The sequence below is a fragment of the Eschrichtius robustus genome, chromosome 15 (assembly GCF_028021215.1).
Source record: "Eschrichtius robustus isolate mEscRob2 chromosome 15, mEscRob2.pri, whole genome shotgun sequence".
Lineage (NCBI taxonomy): Eukaryota > Metazoa > Chordata > Mammalia > Artiodactyla > Eschrichtiidae > Eschrichtius > Eschrichtius robustus.
In genome coordinates, this window is record NC_090838.1 from 36,834,152 (window position 1) to 36,855,872 (window position 21,721).

General features: G+C 39.1%; 2 protein-coding genes across 9 annotated transcripts in view; one reads left to right on the forward strand and one right to left on the reverse strand.

The window, feature by feature from the left end:
• The window catches only part of PREPL (prolyl endopeptidase like), a 62,451-nt gene extending 56,217 nt beyond the window's left edge, over window positions 1–6,234 (reverse strand). For 2 of the 6 annotated variants that reach the window (XM_068563883.1, XM_068563881.1), the window contains exons 1-2: window positions 5,828–6,231; window positions 3,992–4,138 (exon numbers count right to left, since the gene is read on the reverse strand). Coding sequence is in view for 2 of the 6 variants with exons in the window: in XM_068563879.1 (XP_068419980.1) it covers window positions 3,992–4,210 (219 nt within the window). In the remaining 4 variants the exon portion in view is untranslated. Of the gene's footprint in view, window positions 1–3,991; window positions 4,525–5,827 lie in introns of all 6 variants that reach the window. The other 4 variants (XM_068563884.1, XM_068563882.1, XM_068563879.1 and 1 more) reach the window with 3 other exon arrangements.
• A 93-nt stretch (window positions 6,235–6,327) lies between these two features.
• CAMKMT (calmodulin-lysine N-methyltransferase) overlaps window positions 6,328–21,721 on the forward strand; it is a 407,707-nt gene continuing 392,313 nt past the window's right edge. For all 3 annotated transcript variants that reach the window (XM_068565064.1, XM_068565063.1, XM_068565065.1), the window contains exon 1: window positions 6,328–6,607. In XM_068565064.1, coding sequence (XP_068421165.1) covers window positions 6,470–6,607 — 138 coding nt within the window. In that variant the 5' untranslated portion in view covers window positions 6,328–6,469. The remainder of the gene's footprint in view (window positions 6,608–21,721) is intronic.

Consider the following 21,721-nt stretch of genomic DNA (forward strand, 5'->3'; position numbering starts at 1 on the left):
GCAGCACCATTTACAATAGCCGGGTCATGGACGCAACCTAAATGCCCATCGACAGACGAATGGATAAAGAAGGTGTGGTACAGGGCTTCCCTGGTGGCGCAGTGGTTGAGAATCTGCCTGCCAAAGCAGGAGACATGGGTTCGAGCCCTGGTCTGGGAGGATCCCACATGCCGCGGAGCAACTAGGCCCGTGAGCCACAACTACTGAGCCTGCGCGTCTGAAGCTTGTGCTCCGCAACATGAGAGGCCGCGACAGTGAGAGGCCCATGCACCGCGATGAAGAGTGGCCCCCGCCTGCCGCAACTAGAGAAAGCCCTCGCACAGAAACGAAGACCCAACACAGCCAAAAATAAATAAATAAATAAATAAATAAAATTAAAAATGTAACCATCAAAAAAAAAAAAAGATGTGGTACATATATACAATAGAATATTACTCAGCCATAAAAAGGAACAAAATTGGGTCATTTGTAGAGATGTGGATGCACCTAGAGACTGTCATACAGAATGAAGCAAGTCAGAAAGAGAAAAACAAATATCGTATATTAACGCATATATGTGGAACCTAGAAAATGGTACAGATGAAGCGGTTTGCAGAGCAGAAATTGAGACACAGATGTAGAGAACAAACGTATGGACACCAAGGGGGGAAAGGGGTGGGGGTGGGGGGTGGTGGTGGGATGAATTGGGAGATTGGGATTGACATGTATACACTGATGTGTATAAAACGGATGACTAATAAGAACCTGCTGTATAAAAAAATAAAATTAAAAAAAAAAAGAAGTGGTAGCTACAATGCAGTCCCACTCTGTGAACTATTATTAAAAAAAAACAAAACACACACCTATTTTGAGAGTACAATTTTTCTTTTCTTTCTGGCTTTCCTGAGTTTTCCTTCTTTCCTGATGATGTTTTGAACCTGTCAGAACCAGTGATCCCACAAATCACAGATCAGTAGTGCCAGTGAAGGAGGTATCTGTCAACCTATCTTAGAAACTACTGTAAGAACTGCTCATCTATATTGCAGAGAGTCAATGAACAAATGTTTAAACATTTTCTTTTCCTTACTTGGTTTTCCTTTTGTGTACCATTCAATTTATCATGATCAAAGATTTTAGGAATTATTTTTGTAGGCAGAGCAGAATAGGATGATGTGAAAGATAAAGAAATGTGGTGTCTGGTTTGATGCTAGTCTTTGAATATTACTAGCTGGTGCATGAGCATAATGGAATAAGTTCCTCTTGCCATGTGGCTAATGCAAAATGGAAAGTCAAGGTATCTGCCAGTAAGAACTTCAGAACTAAATGAATTCAATGAGGTTTAGGTCAGCAACATTTGATCACAAACATGTCTAGTTCCTAAATGCAGGTCCACTGTCACTGGCAGACTGGGAATTTCAGAATTACTTGAGGAACTTAAAACAGAACAAAAAAAGAGATCCCTAGGCCTCAGCCATTAGGGATTCTGATCCAGCAGATGTGGGGTGAGATCCAGGAATTTGCATTTCTAAAAAGTTCCCCAGGATTTCTGATACACAGCCTGACTGCAGGAGTTGGTACTAGAGTCCCAAACGTATAGATGACAATTTGTTGGTAAGGTAACAAGGTAGAGATATAAAATCATGAAATTTTAGCATTTGGAGGACTTTTAGAGAACACCAAGTTGAAACTCCCCCCTTTATTTCCAGTCAGAAAGAGTCCTGACTAGTTCACAGACACACCAGTGATGGCTAGATCTCTTGCTTTCTGGCATTTCTATGATATTACACAGGCTGCCCTCTCTTACTCTTTAGTTAACTTATAAGTCTTTAAGTAAATATATTTTAATTTGTCTACAGGCACTAATTATTTTTCTACTTTGTTGTTCCCATTAGAGTGGACAAAGTTGGAACTGACTGGATGTTTACTTAAGTGTGCATTCTTGCCTACAGGTCTCTTCACAGCTTCCTCAGATCCCAGAGATTGTAAAGGACAGAGACCACGGTTTTTAGATCATATCATGTCTCACAGAAGGAATGGTTGATATATGACATGTGAAAGCAGGACCACTACCAGGTGAAAGAATTACTAATAAAGCTCCTTTTCTTGGAGTCACTGAATCAGGTTAAAGCTTCCAGGTGACAGGATTCCATGAAAGAGAACTGAAAAGTTGCTTCAGGGACAAATGGAGGGAAAAAATAGTCAAACTCCTGCACAGGGTGTGAGCTAATCTCACAGCTGTCACTCTGATGTTAATTCCTGCCTACTATTTATAAACTAAGACTTAAGATAAAAGTACAAGATGACAAAATGTTCTAAACACAATTCAAAGTAAAAAGATCTAAATGCTAAAATGTGTCCAATAGGTAAAATTTTAAAGTTTATCTTTCTAAAGTAGGACCCGTGTGCAAATACACACACACAGAAGATAAAAATGAAATAAAAGACATAAAAAATTTGAGTGAGTACAGAAAGATAGTGCTAAACTAAGATGTTATAAAAAGAAAAATTTGAATGGCTGAAGTGTAAAGAGTAAAGTAAAAGTCTAGGACTAACAGATAAAAAGTTGAAAGCAAACAACAACAAAACTCCCCCCAAACTCCCCATAACACATAAGTATGAGCTACGAAAAGAGCAAAAATTAAATTAAAAACCAGAAGAATTGAGAATATTAAAAATATCATTTTTATAAACAGATGAAGCTGCTCAAGTGTCTATCAACAGATGAATGGATAAACAAAATGTGGTATATACATATAATGGAATATTATTCAGCCACTAAAAGGAACAAAGTTCCCAGATATGCCACAATATGAATGAACCTTGAAAACATTATGCTAAGTGAAATAAGCCAAACACAAAAGGATAAATATTATATAATTCCACTTATATGAATTACCTAGAATGGGGAAATTCATAGAGACAGAAAGTAGATTAAAGGTTTCCAGGGGCTCAGGAAAGCAGCAGTGGAGAGTTCTTGCTTAATGGGTGTATTTTTTTCAGGTGAGGACAGGGTTTGGCAAATAGTGGTAACAGCTGTACAACACTGTGATGTAATTAATGCCACTGAATTATACACTTAAAAATGGTTAAAGTGGAAAACTTTGTTACATATATTTTACTACAATAAAAAATAAGCCAAAACAGACTAAAAATATTAGTATGTAACAAAACACTTAAAACCAGAAATTAAGATATTAACATAACAAAATACGTTAAATATTGCAAGAATATCACCCCTAAACACAACTTAAGGAACCTAAGGAACATAGCAAGTATGAGGTAGGGGAGGGGTGTCAAAGAGCAGCATAAATAGCTTAATCTCAAATAATTAGGATGCACATATAATTTACTATCCTAACCAAGACACTTCTGAGAGGAAAGGGGACACTATTAATAATAACATAGGGAAAATATGTGTAGACTGAGACTGTCAGAGGCAACCCAGGATATGTAGTCATTCTACATACAAGGGCAACAGGTCCTCAAGGTTGAGGCCATGCCCACGGCTTGGGGTCTGGCCAGAGTACAATGGTCTGAAAGCATCTTCCTGAAGGACACAAGTGGTATAAAATGCAAATCGTTTTTTCATTTTTTTTTTTTTTTTTTACAGAGAAGTAACACAATTACATGGTCTTTACTGAAGTTTCCTAATTTGGGATTCATAAAACAATCAGCATATTATTAGATTTTTATTAAGAGCTATTATGTTAGTCTAGGAATTTTAGAAAGCCAAATTATACTTTGAATTGCACTGGTAGGCACAATAAGGAGTTCTTAAGGTGAATCATTTTTTATAAATTTACATTTTTATATATTACATTAGAGCTCTATAAATATATATGTATATATTCTTTTATACTTATATATGACTACAGACAATTAAGCCTGAATATTTAAAAAATCAAACCAGAATTACTGAGAAAATGAGTAACTGATATCCAACCCATTCTTTATTTTTAAACTAAAATTAATCTTAAAGGCCTACACATAGGTTAACTTAAACAGTCCATACCTTACATGAGAAGTTCCGACTCGGGATGTTTCTTGCTAACTCTGATATCCTGGGTTTATTCTGCAGACACTTGGTTAGGTGATATTTTTTCAATTTTATTCTATTGTAATAATGATCAGCGAAGTTACAGTGATTCACGTGCTGTTTCTGCATGCATTTCCAAAGGTGAGGAATACTATACTTCAAAGCCTGGAGAAATAATTTGCTCTTCTGCTGCATGATATCAAAGTCCCTGGTTTATGCTCCCTTTGGGGCTGCCAGCACATGAATGATTTTCATAGGAATTATGTAGTAGTGGGTTCTCAGAGCATCTAAGATCTGCAGTTCTTATCCCTCCCCTTTGGGGCCGTGTACCCCTCCGGTTACAAATAACCGCAGACAGCTGATAACTCAAAGTATCTGAAAACTTGTAAAAGTTAAAGTTTAATTCAAATCACACTTCTTGGCAGATGTGACATAAATATCTCATTTGTAAAGTCAATCCTGTCAGGCTCAAACTATGCAGCACTGATTCTGGTACACACATGGGCAAACTAAAACAAACAGAAAACAAAAAAACAAAATAAAAATTTGCAAATAAATACACAGACTTAATGGAGGCATCTCAGGAACTCTGAGGGCTTTTAAAGGCAAAACGGCTTTGATTTCACATAATTCAGAACTTATCTTTGGTTTGTATGTGGAGGATAAACTGGAAAAGTCCAATTACTTAATAAAGGTAGAGGAGAAGGGATTAGTATTTATTGAGTGTTTGCTTCGTGCCACATGCTTTTAAATACTTCATCTAATTTAAACTTCTTAGGGACCTGATAGAGTAGCTATTATGATGTTGACCTTACAGGTGAGCAAACTGTGGCTCAGGAAGGTTTAAGCAACTACCCCAGGTCACCTGAACAGTAAGTAGTAGAGCAGTAAGTCTGTCTGGACATAACAACAACTGGACTTTAATGTCAAAAAGTCAACTGGACTTTAATGTTTAGCTCTTTAGTTGAAAAAAACAAAAAGCACTTCAGGAGGCACACATGAAATGTGACGCCATCTGTTTTCTGTTGGGAAGCTGGTGCTTATTAACCTACCAAGGTAAGTAAGGCTAGTAAGTAGTTAAGTCAGAGAAACCTGGGTTCAGGTCTTCATTCCTGCACTTACCACCTGTGCTTAGTTTCATCATCTGCAAAACAGAGATAATGACCCCACTTACTCTATGAAGTAGCTGTTCTAAGAGTGAGACAATTTATGTTAAAATCTTAATGAAGTGCCTGGCACGTAGTAACCACTCAATAGACGGTGGCTACTATTTTTAGGGCAGGAAAAATCTAGGTATGTTGCACACTGTTGAATGTCATCATGGAAGTCTTCCACAAATTGCTCCTCAGTATCAAAGGTATTATACAATACTGCGTCAGCTTTACCACAGCTCGGATCCGCTACGACGCCCCTGCCCCTCTTAACCTCTTTCTATGTCGCAGCAAAATAACGGGGGAGTGGGGATAGGGGATGTGCAGATGACACCAGCAAGAACAAACAAAGTAAAATAAGAGAAAATAAAGACCCTAAATCACTACATCCGTGCCCGCAGCCTCCATCCATCCATCTTTCACCCACAGGGAGAAGACAGTAGGCAAGGCTAGGGATAGGGGTAGGGTAGACGAATGGGTGTTCCTGGGAGAACCTATTCGTTTTCCCTGTGCATCCGAGCGTGAGAGGGAGCGGTACCATGTGCCACGCAGTGAAGGGACATCGGTCAAAAAGCTAGGACCAAGGGACTGAGGGATGGTTGGGTGGGGGTGAGGACGGGGTGAAGGGAAGAGACTCCCAGCCTACGCCCCCCATACGTACGCAAATTGAAAGTCAGTCTGGCTCTAGACACCGAAACGAGTGAAGGCAGGCCGGAGAACCCGAAACTCTCAGGAAGGAGCGCAGCTACCACCTCAGGCACAGTCAGCCGAAGGCTGCGTTCTGCAGCTAGCAGAACGACAGCTTACCCAGAGCCGCCCGGAGCCGGTTTGCAGCACGCCGTCTACGTAACCCCCGTCTGGCACGAGCACTAAGTGGATTCCGCCATCTTTATTGTGGTCAGGAATGGTTTTTTTTTTTTTTTTTTTTTTTAATTCCTCCTGGGTTCATTAACGCTCAAAGATATAAGCCTTTTGGTTCTTTGCTAGTCTTCAGAGCTCTAGATGAAACAGGAGAGAAGGGAACCAAAGGGGGCGGTGTCGCACTAGGTCTGCCACAGTTCCGTCACCCTCCGGTCTGCCCTCACTCAAGATGGCCACCAGCAAAATGGTGCAGTGGCGAGAGCCGCGCTGCCCTGGTTGCTAAGGAGACGCGACTACCGGAAATGCGGAATTCGGGGAGAGCGCGCGCTAGGGCAGTGGGAGTGAGGCCTGGCGTCACAGATCCTGACAGGGAAGAAGTAGGCAGGTCCTGGCAGGGGGGAGCTGTGGCGGCGGTATCTCGGGTATAGCCAGCTCCAGCCGGATGGAGTCTCGAGTCGCGGACGCCGGGGCCGGCCAGGCTGAGCGCTCAGCGGGCGAGGGCCGGACAAGCAGCGGCGCCGCTCAGGGACCCGCAGTCTCGGCGCCCTTGGGTGCTGCCCGGTGGAAGCTCCTGCGGCAGGTAAGGTAGAGCCCTCTCGACTCACCTTTGCCTTTGGCCACTCCCCTCGCAAGCGACAGGCAGCTACTCTCCCCTTGGCAGCTCGGGGAGTTCCCTCACAGTTTTGCCGGGAGCCTCCTGAGAAAGCGCCCCCTTGGTTCACCTAAGGGTCGCGCCAAAAGGAGGTATCAGGTGGCATTGGGCAGGGAGGGGGCAGCCGAGGCTGAGTCCTGGGAAACTCAGATCGAAGGAGAAGATCCCTTTCTAGACATTAGTCTGCATCTGAGGGACTTTTGTCCTTGCTCGCCAGTAGGGTCGGTGGGACAGCCGCTCCCCAGTCCATACTGTTCTTCTTTCCTGCTTCTGTTTTACTTTCTTCCCCTTGTTTCTTCCCCTTGCTTCTTTTTTTTTTTTTTTTTTAACTTTTTTTTAACATCTTTATTGGAGTATAATTGCTTTACAATGGTGTGTTAAACATTTATTTTTTATTATTATCTCATATACTTAAGTTACTAGTAATAGTATTACAATAATGTTATAATAATAGCATCACTAAGACAGTCAATTTGGTATCTTTGTACTAGTTGTAAAAATTAATTATTCTTAATCCTCAAACTATTATGTTTCTTAAATAAGGAAATTATTCTTCTCCGATAGTCAACTTGAAGAATTTATAATATGTCTTACATCTCAGCTATGATATTTTAAGGATTCCATAGTATTTGTAGATATACTGAACTACTAGCTAAATCCCTCTATCAGAAATCTTTGGTTTCAAGTAATAGGAATCATAGCTTAAACTGATTTCAGTATATTTAAGTTTTAAAGGGGTAGGAGGAGGCATGAAATACATTGATTTATAATACAACTACTTCCCCTTGCTTCTTAACTCCTAGCCTGGTTCTAGCTCCAAATCTGGCCCCTCTCTTGGGGATCAGCGTGGTTGACTGTGTTGGGACAGTGACGTTGCACGTGTTGCTTCGGTTTCTTCCGTGGAGCGGAGAGCGAAGGGAGTTGCAAGAGCTGCCCCCGCGGCCTCCCGCTTCGCTTTCACGCGAAAGTTACATGTTTATCTTACGGTTTGAAGCGATCAGAGAGATTCTCGGTGTCTAAGTATGTTGATTTGTTTACTGGCGGTTATCTTTTAGCACTTCAAAGTTGCTGCTGTTGCTGGTAACTTCAGTCGTGTGCAGGTTTGAAGATTTTCTGATTTGACGACACTGACGCTCTTTCCAAACTGCTTGAAGTGAAATCTGTTTATTGTTTACACCCCAGTGTTATGCTTCTGCCTGGGGTTTCCTGCTGAACACTTTATTCAACAGGACATTTTCCATTTCTGACTTGTATTTCGAGAAGAGTTTCCCAGCTATTGCCAGGTTACTTGAGATTGTGCTTTTTGTATTGTGGGGGTTACTTTGTTTGCAATTGTCTTGAGTCACCTTTTCATACAGTGGCCTTCCAGTGCTGTCATGACACAACTCAAAGATCATTTGTTTGCTGATGCATTGAAAGCCTTTGCAGAGCATTAATGATCTGGTTTTGCAATTAACGTTACAAATGGTATTATAGGATAATAAAATGCAAGCCCTCGTAGATCATTATCTATAGGAAATTTCTATAGTGAACTAAACATCAGCTAAATTTAAAGTATCAGAATAGTAAATTAGGGCCTTAAAATGATCAATCAAATCTTATCGTGACGACTTCAGTGATTCCTAGTAAAAATTCTAGTTGACCATCACTTATATTCATTCTGAATTGCTGTCTACATTAGAATAAGGGTAAGTTTCAGCTATGGCTGCCATTTGAACTCCTCACATGCTTTGAAGTTTAATGTTTTGGTATACATGTGCCCTCTGCTTAGAGTCTTTCTACTTCTCTACTTGATGAATGACTGTTCATCCTTCAGACCTCTCTTTCAATCTCCTCTTACGTGAAGGCTCTGCTGACTCCTCTGGCTGAGTTAGACCTTTAGCTCACTATATGGGTGAACCTCATATCCCGTTATTTTATGATCATTTGATCAGAGTCCAACTTTCTCACTAGAATAGGAGTTCTTCCTGGGAAAAGGTGATATTTTATTAATCTCCATCTTCTGCACAGGCTCTGGCTAGTTGATTTTTAGTAGATACTGTTACATGTTGTGGAAAGCCTGAGTAAGGACAGTCTTTAAGTGGCCCACAGCATCTCATCCTCAGCGTATTGTATCAGTAAGTAACAACTACACCGTCACAACTGCATTCAACAGTGAGCATTTATTCTGTTTGTGGGCCACCTGGGAGTTGACTGACATAGGCGGTGATTAGCTGAGTGGCTCTATGCTGCATGCTTGGTCCACATGCCTCTAAATCTGGGCTGACATGTTCTCATGGTGACGACAGAGGTATAAGAGAGCAAACGCAACCACTGAAACACATTTTAAGCACCTACTAATATCCTGTTGGCCAAAGTAAGATACTTAGCCAAGCCTAAAGTTAGGGGGCAGAGAAGTATGTTTTTTTCTTTGAGGGAGCAGGGGAGAAAGTGAATATTTTTCTATAATAATCGAATCTTCCATGTATTTTAAACATTTGCAGGCTCTTAGTAAATATGTTTTAAATGAATGGACCATTTGCATCTTGTTAGCATCCAACTGGAAAACTGAGGAATCTAAACAATGCTAGAGATACGCAATTCTTTTTCTCGCTCTTGTGTGACATCTTCATGACATCTGCTATGTCTCCTTGTTTTCTCCCTCACAATTCTGTCTTTCCACTAGGGCTCCAGTGCTATCTCATGGCCCTTCACCTTGACTGTTCAATATTTTCTATGTTTTATAATTAACATTTTTGAGAGAAAACCTGGTTGACCTAGTTCATCATTTGATACTAGGTCACATTGCTCCTGGGTGGCCTCAGCCTGCAGTGGCTTGAAGCAGGATTTTGGTTCATGGCCAGAGATTGAGGTTGGGCCGTGGCAGTGAGAGTGCTGAATCTTAGCCACTAGACCACCAGGGACCAGTGGCCAGTGACAAGGTCCTGGCCCATCAGCTGTTGTAGAAGTGAATTTCCACATAGAGATGGAAAGTAGTGAAACAAGTGTTTATTAGGAGGAAAAGAGTACCTGTGGATAGACACATGGGCGAGCTCAGAGAGAGAGTTGTGTCCTCGTGGTAGTTTGAATCACTTTTATGGGGCATTTCTTCTGGGTTTCCTTTGGCTAATCATCTTGCTTTGCCTGGTTCTGAGTCCATATCGGTATATCTCAGGGTCCTCCCATGTGTGTGTGCGTGCATCTCTTAGCCAAGATGGATTCCAGCGAAGAGGCGTATGGGTAGAATGGCATCACTTACTATGGGGTAGCACCCCCTCCCTTTTTGACCTTCAGGGAGCCTTTCTGTGCGTGTGTAGTGGAGAAGGTCTCCTTGACTTCAAGAATGAGGAATATGTGGTCTTTTATCTCTTATCTGGGCAGGGCTTAGCTCTTCTCCCTCCTGCTATTTTGGAGTATCTGTCCACAGGGGATGAACTCCGGCTGCTCACCCTGGGGCCCATCTGTCTCCTGCCTCAACATGGTAAATTGCTGACTTTTGAGTCTAGTGCCCACTTTAATCACATGAGGTCTGAAAGTTTATGGATCAATATCAATAGAGGCTGTGGATATTCTGTAATATTTTTCTCTTTGTTGTGTCTCATTACCTGATGGCAAAGATAGCTGTTGGCAACTTCATCATCCACCCAGCTAGTGATCCAGAAGAAATAACCCTTTTCCCCAACACCCAAATCATCTCCTCCAAAGAACTCTAAGAGGCGAAGTTTGCACCAACTGTTGTGTCTAGGAGACTAGTGCACTTTGGCCTGGGTCACGAGCCCACCCTGTGGCAGGGAAAATAACAACCCTACCATTATTGCATAGAGAGAGGGAGGGGCATTTCCCAAGGGGAAGGGATGTAGAGCAGATGAAAAAGTAGCAAATGACCATTACATGCTTACACACATCTCACAACCACCTGCAGAATGAATAATGGGGCCTAGAGGTCTGAATACTTGGCTGAAGAATCCGATTAATGGAATATTTCACAGTACAATTTATTTTTATTTTTTTAATTTAAAAAAAATTTATTTTTTTAATTTTTTGGCTGTGCCTCGCGATGTGTGGGATCTTAGTTCCCCAACCAGGGATCGAACCTGTGCCCCCTGCATTGGAAGCGCAGAGTCTTAACCACTGGACTGCCAGGGAATTCCCTCACAGTACAATTTAAATTAAAGCAGGATGATACATGTTTGAGACTGTCAATGCAGAAAGAGACAGCATGATTTCTGGAATAGAATTTCATACAATTGATTTTAGTCCCAGATCTACCCTTAACTATTTGTATGATGGTGAGCACCCTCTTTGGACCTCAGCTTTCTCATTTGTAAATGAGAGAGTGGGACTAGATTTCTTTAAGACCTTCTTCCTAATAATTATTATTTCATTAGTTTTTGTAATATTTAATTCATGACAATACCAACAGGTGGTATAAAAAAGCTTATGAAGAAGGACAGTTAACTTGGCAAGCAACTCAACAGGGAAGGGCAGGAATAGTGCACTGGCACTATTCAGTTCACATGGCCCAGTCTGAATATTTAATAGAGGGAATGGAGAGTGTCTGTTAATCCAGAGAGTCAGTTACTAGAGATGTACTGTATTTTGTGCTCTTTTTAGGCCTTCTGATTCTATTGTAGAAAATGACAAACAGACACCAAGAGATCATGTCTTAAGAATGGTTGTGTGATGTGCTTGTAGATCTTGCGCTGAGGATTGTGGTTTAGATCCCTACATAAGTGAAGAATTAAGGGGTGGACTCTTCATTGGTTTCTATTGGCATCACTTGGATCACTTTCTGCAGCAGGGGCTGAGCAAGGTCATTCGTGCTCTTTCACTCCTTTTTTTTTTTTTTTTGCATAGAGAATTATTTGTTGCCAACATTTTATACATCATTGCATTTATAAGGGTTTTTTCACATTGTTGAAGTTAAACTGACATTTCAATTGATTATAGACCTTTATATTGCTATAGTCACAGATGGCATAGATTTTTGTGTACTCTGCAGAACATACTTTAACCTTAAGCATCTACATGTAATGCTCATCCCTGACCCCCTCTGTTCAAACCTTGTTGACATATACGTCAGTGATTGGAGGAGATTTTTTTTATGTCTCTGATTTATTAAGATAATTGGTTTCATTGCATTCCTTAAAAATATTTAGGATTGTGTTTTAGGTTAAAAAGGTGAATGTGAATGTTTTCTTGAATTAGAAGTATGTAGCTTATCAGTCTAAAAATATTCCACCAATAATTATTTTGAATGAAATGAACTTTTAACTGTGCAGTAAAGAAACTAAAATGTTTAGAAGGCTCTAGGTGGGAAAGCATTTCTCTTTTTTTTTTGAATTTTATGTTTTGTGTATTGGGTTGGTCAAAATGTGCGTTCAAGTTTTTCCATAAGATGTTACAAAAAAAACCCAAAGGAACTCTTTGGCCAACCCAATATTTTCCACAATTTAAAAAATTTTAAAAGCAAAAACTTTCTAGAGCAGTGAGTTTTGAGTGGGGTTTGGAAATTTACATATTTTAACAATTGCGGCAGATAACATCTTTTCATGCTTATTTGCCATCTGTATATCACTTCAATGAAATGTCTCTTCATGTCTTTTGTCCATTTTCTTTTTTTTTTAAAGGTGAACATATATTTATATTTGTAAATGTAAAAGAGAGAAAAACTAACATAGTATTGACATTTTAAACATTTTATCAAGAAGGCACTTTTTTTTTATACAGCAGGCTCTTATTAGTCATCAGTTTTATACACATCAGTGTATACATGTCAATCCCAATCACCCAATTCATCCCACCACCACCACCCGCCCCCCCCCGCTGCTTTCCCCCTTGGTGTCCATACGTTTGTTCTCTACATCTGTGTCTCAATTTCTGCTCTGCGAACCAGCTCATCTGTACCATTTTTCTAGGTTCCACATATATGCGTTAATATACGATATTTGTTTTTCTCTTTCTGACTTACTTCACTCTGTATGACAGTCTCTAGATCCATCCACGTCTCAACAAGTGACCCAGTTCCGTTCCTTCTTATGGCTGAGTAATATTCCATTGTATATATGTACCACATCTTCTTTATCCATTCGCCCATCTGTCGATGGGCATTTAGGTTGCTTCCATGACCCGGCTATTGTAAATACTGCTGCAGTGAACATTGGGGTGCATGCGTCTTTTTGAATTATGGTTTTCTCTGGGTATATGCCCAGTAGTGGGATTGCTGGGTCATATGGTAATTCTATTTTTAGTTTTTTAAGGAACCTCCATACTGTTCTCCACAGTGGCTGTATCAATTTACATTCACACCAACAGTGCAAGAGGGTTCCCTTTTCTCCACACCCTCTCCAGCATTTGTTGTTTGTAGATTTTCTGATGATACCCATTCTAACCAGTGTGAGGTGATACCTCATTGTAGTTATGATTTGCATTTCTCTAATAATTAGTGATGTTGAGCAGCTTTTCATGTGCTTCTTGGCCATCTGTATGTCTTCTTTGGAGAAATGTCTATTTAGGTCCTCTGCCCATTTTTGGATTGGGTTGTTTGTTTTTTTAATATTGAGCTGCATGAGCTGTTTATATATTTTGGAGATTAATCCTTTGTCCGTTGATTCGTTTGCAAATATTTTCTCCCATTCTGAGGGTTGTCTTTTCGTCTTGTTTATGGTTTCCTTTGCTGTGCAAAACCTTTGAAGTTTCATTAGGTCCCATTTGTTTATTTTTGTTTTTATTTCCATTACTCTAGGAGGTGGATCAAAAAAGACCTTGCTGTGATTTATGTCAAAGAGTGTTCTTCCTATGTTTTCCTCTAAGAGTTTTATAGTGTCTGGTCTTACATTTAGGTCTCTAATTCTTTTTGAGTTTATTTTTGTATATGGTGTTAGGGAGTGTTCCAATTTCATTCTTTTACCTGTACCTGTGCAGTTTCCCCAGCACCACTTATTGAAGAGACTGTCTTTTCTCCATTGTATATCCTTGCCTGCTTTGTCATAGATTAGTTGACCATAGGTGCGTGGGTTTATCTCTGGGCTTTCAGTCTTGTTCCATTCAGCTATGTTTCTGTTTTTGTGCCAGTACCATATTGTCTTGATTACTGTAGCTTTGTAGTATAGTTTGAAGCCAGGGAGTCTGATTCCTCCAGCTCCGTTTTTTTCCCTCAATACTGCTTTGGCTATTCGGGGTCTTTTTGTCTCCATACAAATTTTAAGATTTTTTGTTCTAGTTCCGTAAAAAATGCTGTTGGTAATTTGATAGGGATTGCATTGAATCTGTAGATTGCTTTGGGTAGTATAGTCATTTTCACAATATTGATTCTTCCAACCAAGACCATGGTATATCTCTCCATCTGTTGGTATCATGTTTAATTTCTTTCATCAGTGTCTTATAGTTTTCTGCATACAGGTCTTTTGTCTCCCTAGGTAGGTTTATTCCTAGGTATTTTATTCTTTTTGTTGCAATGGTAAATGGGAGTGTTTCCATAATTTCTCTTTCAGATTTTTCATCATTAGTGTATAGGAATGCAAGAGATTTCTGTGCATTAATTTTGTATCCTGCAGCTTTACCGAATTCATTGATTAGCTTTAGTAGTTTTCTGGTGGCATCTTTAGGATTCTCTATGTATAGTATCATGTCATCTGCAAACGGTGACAGTTTTACTTCTTTTCCAATTTGCATTCCTTTTATTTCTTTTTCTTCTCTGATTGCCGTGGGTTGGACTTCCAAAACTATGTTGAATAATAGTGGTGAGAGTGGACATCCTTGTCTTGTTCCTGATCTTGGAGGAAATGCTTTCAGTTTTTCTCCATTGAGAATGATGTTTGCTGTGGGTTTGTCATATATGGCCTTTATTATGTTGAGGCAGTTTCCCTCTATGCCCACTTTCTGGAGAGTTTTTATCATAAATGAGTGTTGAATTTTGTCAAAAGCTTTTTCTGCATCTATTGAGATGATCATATGGTTTTTCTTCTTCAGTTTGTTAATGTGGTGTATCACATTGATTGATTTGTGTATATTGAAGAATCCTTGCATCCCTGGGTTAAATCCCACTTTATCATGGTGTATGATCCTTTTAATATGTTATTGGATTCTGTTTGCTAGTATTTTGTTGAGGATTTTTGCATCTATATTCATCAGTGATATTGGTCTGTAATTTTCTGTTTTTGTAGTATCTTTGTCTGGTTTTGGTATCAGGGTGATTGTGGCCTCGTAGAATGAATTTGGGAGTGTTCCTTCCTCCGTAATTTTTTGGAGGAGTTTGAGAAGGATGAGTGTTAGCTCTTCTCTAAATGTTTGATAGAATTCACCTGTGAAGCCCTCTGGTCCTGGACTTTTGTTTGTTGGAAGATTTTTAATCACAGTTTCAATTTCATTACTTGTGATTGGTCTGTTCATATTTTCTGTTTCTTCCTGGTTCAATCTTGGAAGGTTATACATTTGTAAGAATTTGTCCATTTTTTCCAGGTTGTCCATTTTATTGGCATAGAGTTGCTTGTAATAGTCTCTTAGGATGCTTTGTAGTTCTGTGGTGTCTGTTGTAACTTCTCCTTTTTCATTTCTAATTTTATTGATTTGAGTCCTCTCCCTCTTTTTCTTGATGAGTCTGGCTAATGCTTTATCAATTTTGTTTATCTTCTCAAAGAACCAGCTTTTAGTTTTATTGATCTTTGCTATTGCTTTCTTTGTTTCTATTTCATTTATTACCGCTCTGATCTTTATGATTTCTTTCCTTCTGCTAACTTTGGGTTTTGTTTGTTCTTCTTTCTGTAGTTCCTTTAGGTGTAAGGTTAGATTGTTTATTTGAGATGTTTGTTATGTCTTGAGGTAGGATTGTATTGCTGTAAACTTCCCTCTTAGAACTGCTTTTGCTGCATCCCATAGGTTTTGGATTGTCGTGTTTTCATTGTCATTTGTCTCTAGGTATTTTTTGATTTCCTCTCTGATTTCTTCAGTGATCTCTTGGTTATTTAGTAACGTATTGTTTAGCCTCCATGTGTTTGTGTTTTTTACGGTTTTTTCATTGTAATTCATTTCTAATCTCATAGCACTGTGGTCAGAAAAGATGCTTGATATGATTTCAATTTTCTTAAATTTACTGAGGCTTGATTTGTGACCCAGGATGTGCTCTATCCTGGAGAATGTTCCGTGCGCCCTTGAGAAGAAAGTGTAATCTGCTGTTTTTGGATGGAATGTCCTATAAATATCAGTTAAATTTATCTGTTCTATTGTGTCATTTAAAGCTTCTGTTTCGTTATTTATTTTCATTTTGGATGATCTGACCATTGGTGTAAGTGAGGTGTTAAAGTCCCCCACTATTATTGTGTTACTGTCGATTTCTTTTAGAGCTGTTAGCAGTTGCTTTATGTATTGAGGTGCTCCTATGTTGGGTGCATATATAATTGTTATATCTTCTTTTTGGATTGATCCCTTGATCATTATGTAGTATCCTTCCTTGTCTCTTGTAACATTCTTTATTTTAAAATCTATTTTATCTGATATGAGTATTGCTACTCCAGCTTTCTTTTCATTTCCATTTGCATGGAATATCTTTTTCCATCCCCTCACTTTCAGTCTGTATGTGTCCCTAGGTCTGAAGTGGGTCTCTTATAGACAGCATATATGTGGGTCTTGTTTTTGTATCCATTCAGCAAGCCTGTGTCTTTTGGTTGGAGCATTTAATCCATTCACGTTTAAGGTGATTATCGACATGTATGTTCCTATGACCATTTTCTTAATTGTTTTGGGTTTGTTTTGTAGATCCTTTTCTTCTCTTGTGTTTCCCACTTAGAGAAGTTCCTTTAGCATTTGTTGTAGAGCTGGTTTGGTGGTGCTGAATTCTCTTAGCTTTTGCTTGTCTGTAAAGCTTTTGATTTCTCCATTGAATCTGAATGAGATCCTTGCCAGGTAGAGTAATCTTGGTTGTAGGTTCTTCCCTTTCATCACTTTGTATATGTCTTGCCACTCCCTTCTGGCTTGTAGAGTTTCTGCTGAGAAATCAGCTGTTAACCTTATGGGAGTTCCCTTGTATGTTATTTGTTGTTTTTCCCTTGCTGCTTTCAATAATTTTTCTTTGTCTTTAATTTTGCCAGTTTGATTACTGTGTGTCTCGGCATGTTTCTCCTTGGTTTTATCCTGTATGGGAGTCTCTGTGCTTCCTGGACTTGGGTGGTTATTTCCTTTCCCACGTTAGGGAAGTTTTCAACTATAATCTCTTCAAATATTTTCTCTGGCCCTTTCTCTCTCTCTTCTCCTTCTAGGACCTCTATAATGTGAATGTTGTTGCGTTTAATGTTGTCCCAGAGGTCTCTTAGGCTGTCTTCATTTCTTTTCATTCTTTTCTTTATTCTGTTCCACAGCAGTGAATTCCACCATTCTGTCTTCCAGGTCACTTACCCGTTCTTCTGCCTCAGTTATTCTGCTATTGATTCCTTCTAGTGTAGTTTTTGTTTCAGTTATTGTACTGTTCATCTCTGTTTGTTTGTTCTTTAATTCTTCTAGGTCTTTGTTAAACATTTCTTTCATGTTTTCGATCTTTGCTTGCATTCTTTTTCCGAGGTCCTGGATCATCTTCACTATCATTATTCAGAATTCCTTTTCTGGAAGGTTGCCTATCTCCACTTCATTTAGCAGTTTTTCTGGAGTTTTATCTTGTTCCTTCATCTGGTACATAGCCCTCTGCCTTTTTATCTTGTCTATCTTTCTGTGAATGTGGTTTTTGTTCCACAGGCTGCAGGGTTGTCCATTTGTCTTTTTAGACTCACAGAGCTGTGAAAGTTATTAGACTGTATTAATCAGTAGTCTTCCTAAGAGTAAATATAACAGTTTACTAGAGGTTAAATACTTTAACTGCCATTTCTAAAATAATGCTGAATAATTTTATTTGGCTCATTTTTATTATTTAAATTAAGAGCAGAAATCTATGATTTATTTTCTTTTTTAAAAAATATTTATTTATTTATTTGTCTGCACCAGGTCTTAGTTGCGGCATATGGGATCTTCCTTGCTGCTACGGGATCTTCATTGCGGCACGTGGGATCTTTTTTAGTTGCAGCACGCGGATCTTTAGTCGCCGCACGTGAACTCTTAGTTGCAGCATGTGGGATCTAGTTCTCTGACCGGGGATTGAACCTGGGCCCCCTGCATTGGGAGCATGGAGTATTAGCCACTGGAACTCCAGGGAAGTCCCTATGATTTATTTTCAATCTTAAAAACAGTTTTGAGTCCTAAAAATGATGCTTTTATATGAATTTTTCTAAGATTAAAAAATATACTGTTTAAAAAATTTTCAGCTTTATTGCGGTATAATTGACAAATAAAATTGTAAACTATTTAAAGTGTTCAATGTGATGATTTGATATATGTCTGCATTTTGAAAGGATTCTCCACCCCCATCCCCAATGAGTTAACACATCCATCACCTTTTTTGGTGTTGTTGTTAAGAACACTTTCTTCCATTCCTCTCTTTTTTCTGGAGCTTTCAAACAACCTAATATTTTCACTTTGTCTACCTGATTTTCATTGCCTTCTTGTTCCTTCTAAATTCCTTGTGGAAAAGAGAGTCTATATCCCTCTGTCACCTCTAATGTTTTGCCATTTTAGGAAGCTGCTCTCTTTAGGTACTCATTTTACTTCACAGTTCTAGCTCAGACCCCAAACTTTATTTATAAGGTTTATAAACCTTTTTTCTCTGAACTTTGAGTATTTTGCTTCATGCCTGATAAATCCACTTGAATACTATATAATTATATAGCAGGTTGGAAGGAGATATTCTAAAAGTGGTAGGTGGGACTTCCCTGGTGGTCCAGTGGTTAAGAATCTGCCTTCCAATGCAGGGGACACAGGTTCGATCCCTGGTCAGGGAACTAAGATCGCACGTGCCACGGGGCAGCTAAGCCTGCGTGCCACAACTACTGAGCCCGCATGCTCTGGAGCCATCGTGCCACAACTAGAAAGAAGCCAGAGTGTTGCAAGTAGAGAAGCCTGTGTGCCACAATGAAAGATCCCTCATGCAACTAAGACCTGATGCAGCCAAATAAATAAATAAATATATATATTAATTAATTAAAAAAATAAAAGTGGTAGGTGAAAGGTTTATACCTTGATGGGAGATTTGAGTATCCTCTCAAGTCACAAAGCTGCAGATTTTTTTTAATATAAATTTATTTATTTTATTTATTTATCTTTGGCTCCACTGGGTCTTCGTTGCTGCTCGCAGGCTTTCTTTAGTTGTGGGGAGCAGGGGCTACTCTTCGTTGTGGTGCACGGGCTTCTCATTGCAGTGGCTTCTCTTGTTGCAGAGCACAGGCTCTAGGCGCGTGGGCTTCAGTAGTTACAGCATGTGGTCTCAGTAGTTACGGCTCGTGGGCTCCAGAGCGCAGGCTCAGCAGCTGTGGTGCACGGGCCCAGCTGCTCTGTAGCATGTGGGATCTTCCCGGACCAGGAAGGATCAACCCACGTCCCCTGCATTGGCAAGCAAGCTCTCAACCACTGCGCCACCAGGGAAACCCTGCAGATATTTTTGATGGCCTTAAAATAACCAAATCAAAAGTAATTTGACTTGATCTCCATTATAGTTACCTTTATTGAGTACTGTATAGATTACATAAATAAATGTTTGCTTTTATTTATTCTAAGTATATTTCCTGTTACTTTCATTGAGTATTACCTTGTTGTCATATTGTAGATCATGGGATTTACTAAACTATAAAAGCCCCTTTTAATATTATACATGTATTGATTTAAATAATTTTTTACCTTAGTGATTTATGATACCATTACCTTGACATCACAGTAATTTAATTAGTATAAAAAGGCATTTGTTTTTTGGAAGTTAATTGGACAAGATCCAAAACAATATATAATATCTACATTTTACATTTTAAAATCTAATTACTTTGTTTTTTTCTTGAGACTAAGCTTTGTTGAGTGGTTTGTTTTTCTTCCTGATGACCATAGTTGATAGATAACGAAAAGACCCTATTTTTGTAAAAACTTTTAAAGCAATTCATCCTTTCATTTTTAAAGGAAACTTTCAATCAAGTGAAAGAGAGGCAACCTTTTCTGATCCTCCATTAAAAAAAGTCAAGCTGGGGCTTCCCTGGTGGCGCAGTGGTTGAGAATCTGCCTGCCAATGCAGGGGACACGGGTTCGAGCCCTGGTCTGGGAAGATCCCACATGCCACGGAGCAACTAGGCCCGTGAGCCACAACTACTGAGCCCGCGCGTCTGGAGCTTGTGCTCCGCAACAAGAGAGGCCGCGACAGTGAGAGGCCCGCGCACCGCGATGAAGAGTGGCCCCCACTTGCCACAACTTGAGAAAGCCCACGCACAGAAACGAAGACCCAACACAGCCAAAAATAAATAAATAAATAAATTAAAAAAAAAAAAAAAAAAAAAAAAAAAAAAAAAAAAAAAAAAAAAAAAAGTCAAGCTTATAAACCTTCTATATAGTATAAAAATTTTAAATATATTTTTCCCTCAAGGTATATTATTCATATTGTGTTTTCTTGCTTGGTTCTGATCTCAGCTTGCCCTTCTACATATAAGAATTATGGCATCATTGGAGTCAGGGTTCCTTTTCAGATAAGATAAACAACTCTAGCTATTTTAAGTAGAAAGGGGCTTAATAAAGGGAATTAAGTGCTCATAAAATCTTTGGAGGAACTAGAGGAACATGCAAAGTATGATTCCCAGAAGAACACAAAGTCCCAGAACAATACAAAAGTTGGCCTTCCAAGAGAAATGCCGCCTCAGCCAAAATGAAGAATTTGAGGCTGTTTGTGGGATCACATCACTTCATTTGTGATCTCTGGTCATCAGGATGCTATTTCGAGAACTAGAGACTCCAGAAGTACACCTTGCCTGCTCGATCTCTACCAGCAAAGGTTTGCCACTTGTGCTGCCTCTCACTCACCGTTAAATTAGAGAGTGAACACTGGTAACTCTGCTAAAGCTGCTGCAGAAGAGCCAACTGTCTTTAGAACTATTTTACCAGCACATATTGCAGAAATGTAGTTACCACCATCTTTCCTTCTTTCAAATCTCATGTTAGTGCGTCTGATTAGCTAGACCAAAAGCACATCTGAAACTCTGCTAGGGATTCTGGGAAATGTAGTTTCTAGCTTTCCAGCTTTATAGTATAGGAAGGTATCTTAAAGGAAGTCGGAATGCGATGTTTGGTGCCAGTCAACTACATTCTCCACAAGCAGAGGTGTTTAGAGTTCAGGCTCTGTAGTCAGACAGCCTGAATTTGCTTCTTACTAGCTCTCTGACTTTGAGCAAATTAACATTCCTTTGTGTCAGTTTCCTCTCTCACATACTGGGTATCTATCCCATGGGGTTATTTGGGAATTTAATGAAGAGTGTGGTAAAACTTGAATTAATTCTTACTTAGATGTTTGGTGTAATTTGCTGGTGAGCAATCTGGGCTTGGAGTTTTCTTTGTGGTAAGATTTTTATTTATGCATTTTATTTTTAAAATAGTTTAGGACTATTCAGACTTTCTATTTCTTGTGTCAATTTTGGTTAGTTGTATTTTTCTAGGAATTTGTCCATTTCATCTAAATTTTCAGAGTTAGTCTTCATAATATCCTTTTGCTATCCTTTTGCATTTTTTGATGCCTGTAGAATCTAAAGTGATCTCCCTATGTCACATTGATATTTATACCTTCTCTCTTTTTTTCTTAATAGCTTCATCAGGGATTTATCAGTTTTATTAATCTCTTCAGAGAACCAACTCTTGGTGGTGGTAATCCTCCCTGCTGTGTTTGTTTTCTACTTTATTAACTTCTACTCTTTTGAGGATTTAATTTGTTTCTTTTTCTAGTTTTTGCAATGGATGCTTAGCTTACTAATTTTTAGCCTTTCCATAGATTTCCCTCTAAGCATGGATTTAGCAACATTTCATGTTTTGAAATGTATTTTTTTAACATCTTTATTGGAGTATAATTGCTTTACAATGGTGTGTTAGTTTCTGCTTTATAACAAAGTGAATCAGCTATATGCATACTTATATCCCCATATCCGCTCCCTCTTGCGTTTCCCTCCCACCCTCCTTATCCCACCCCTC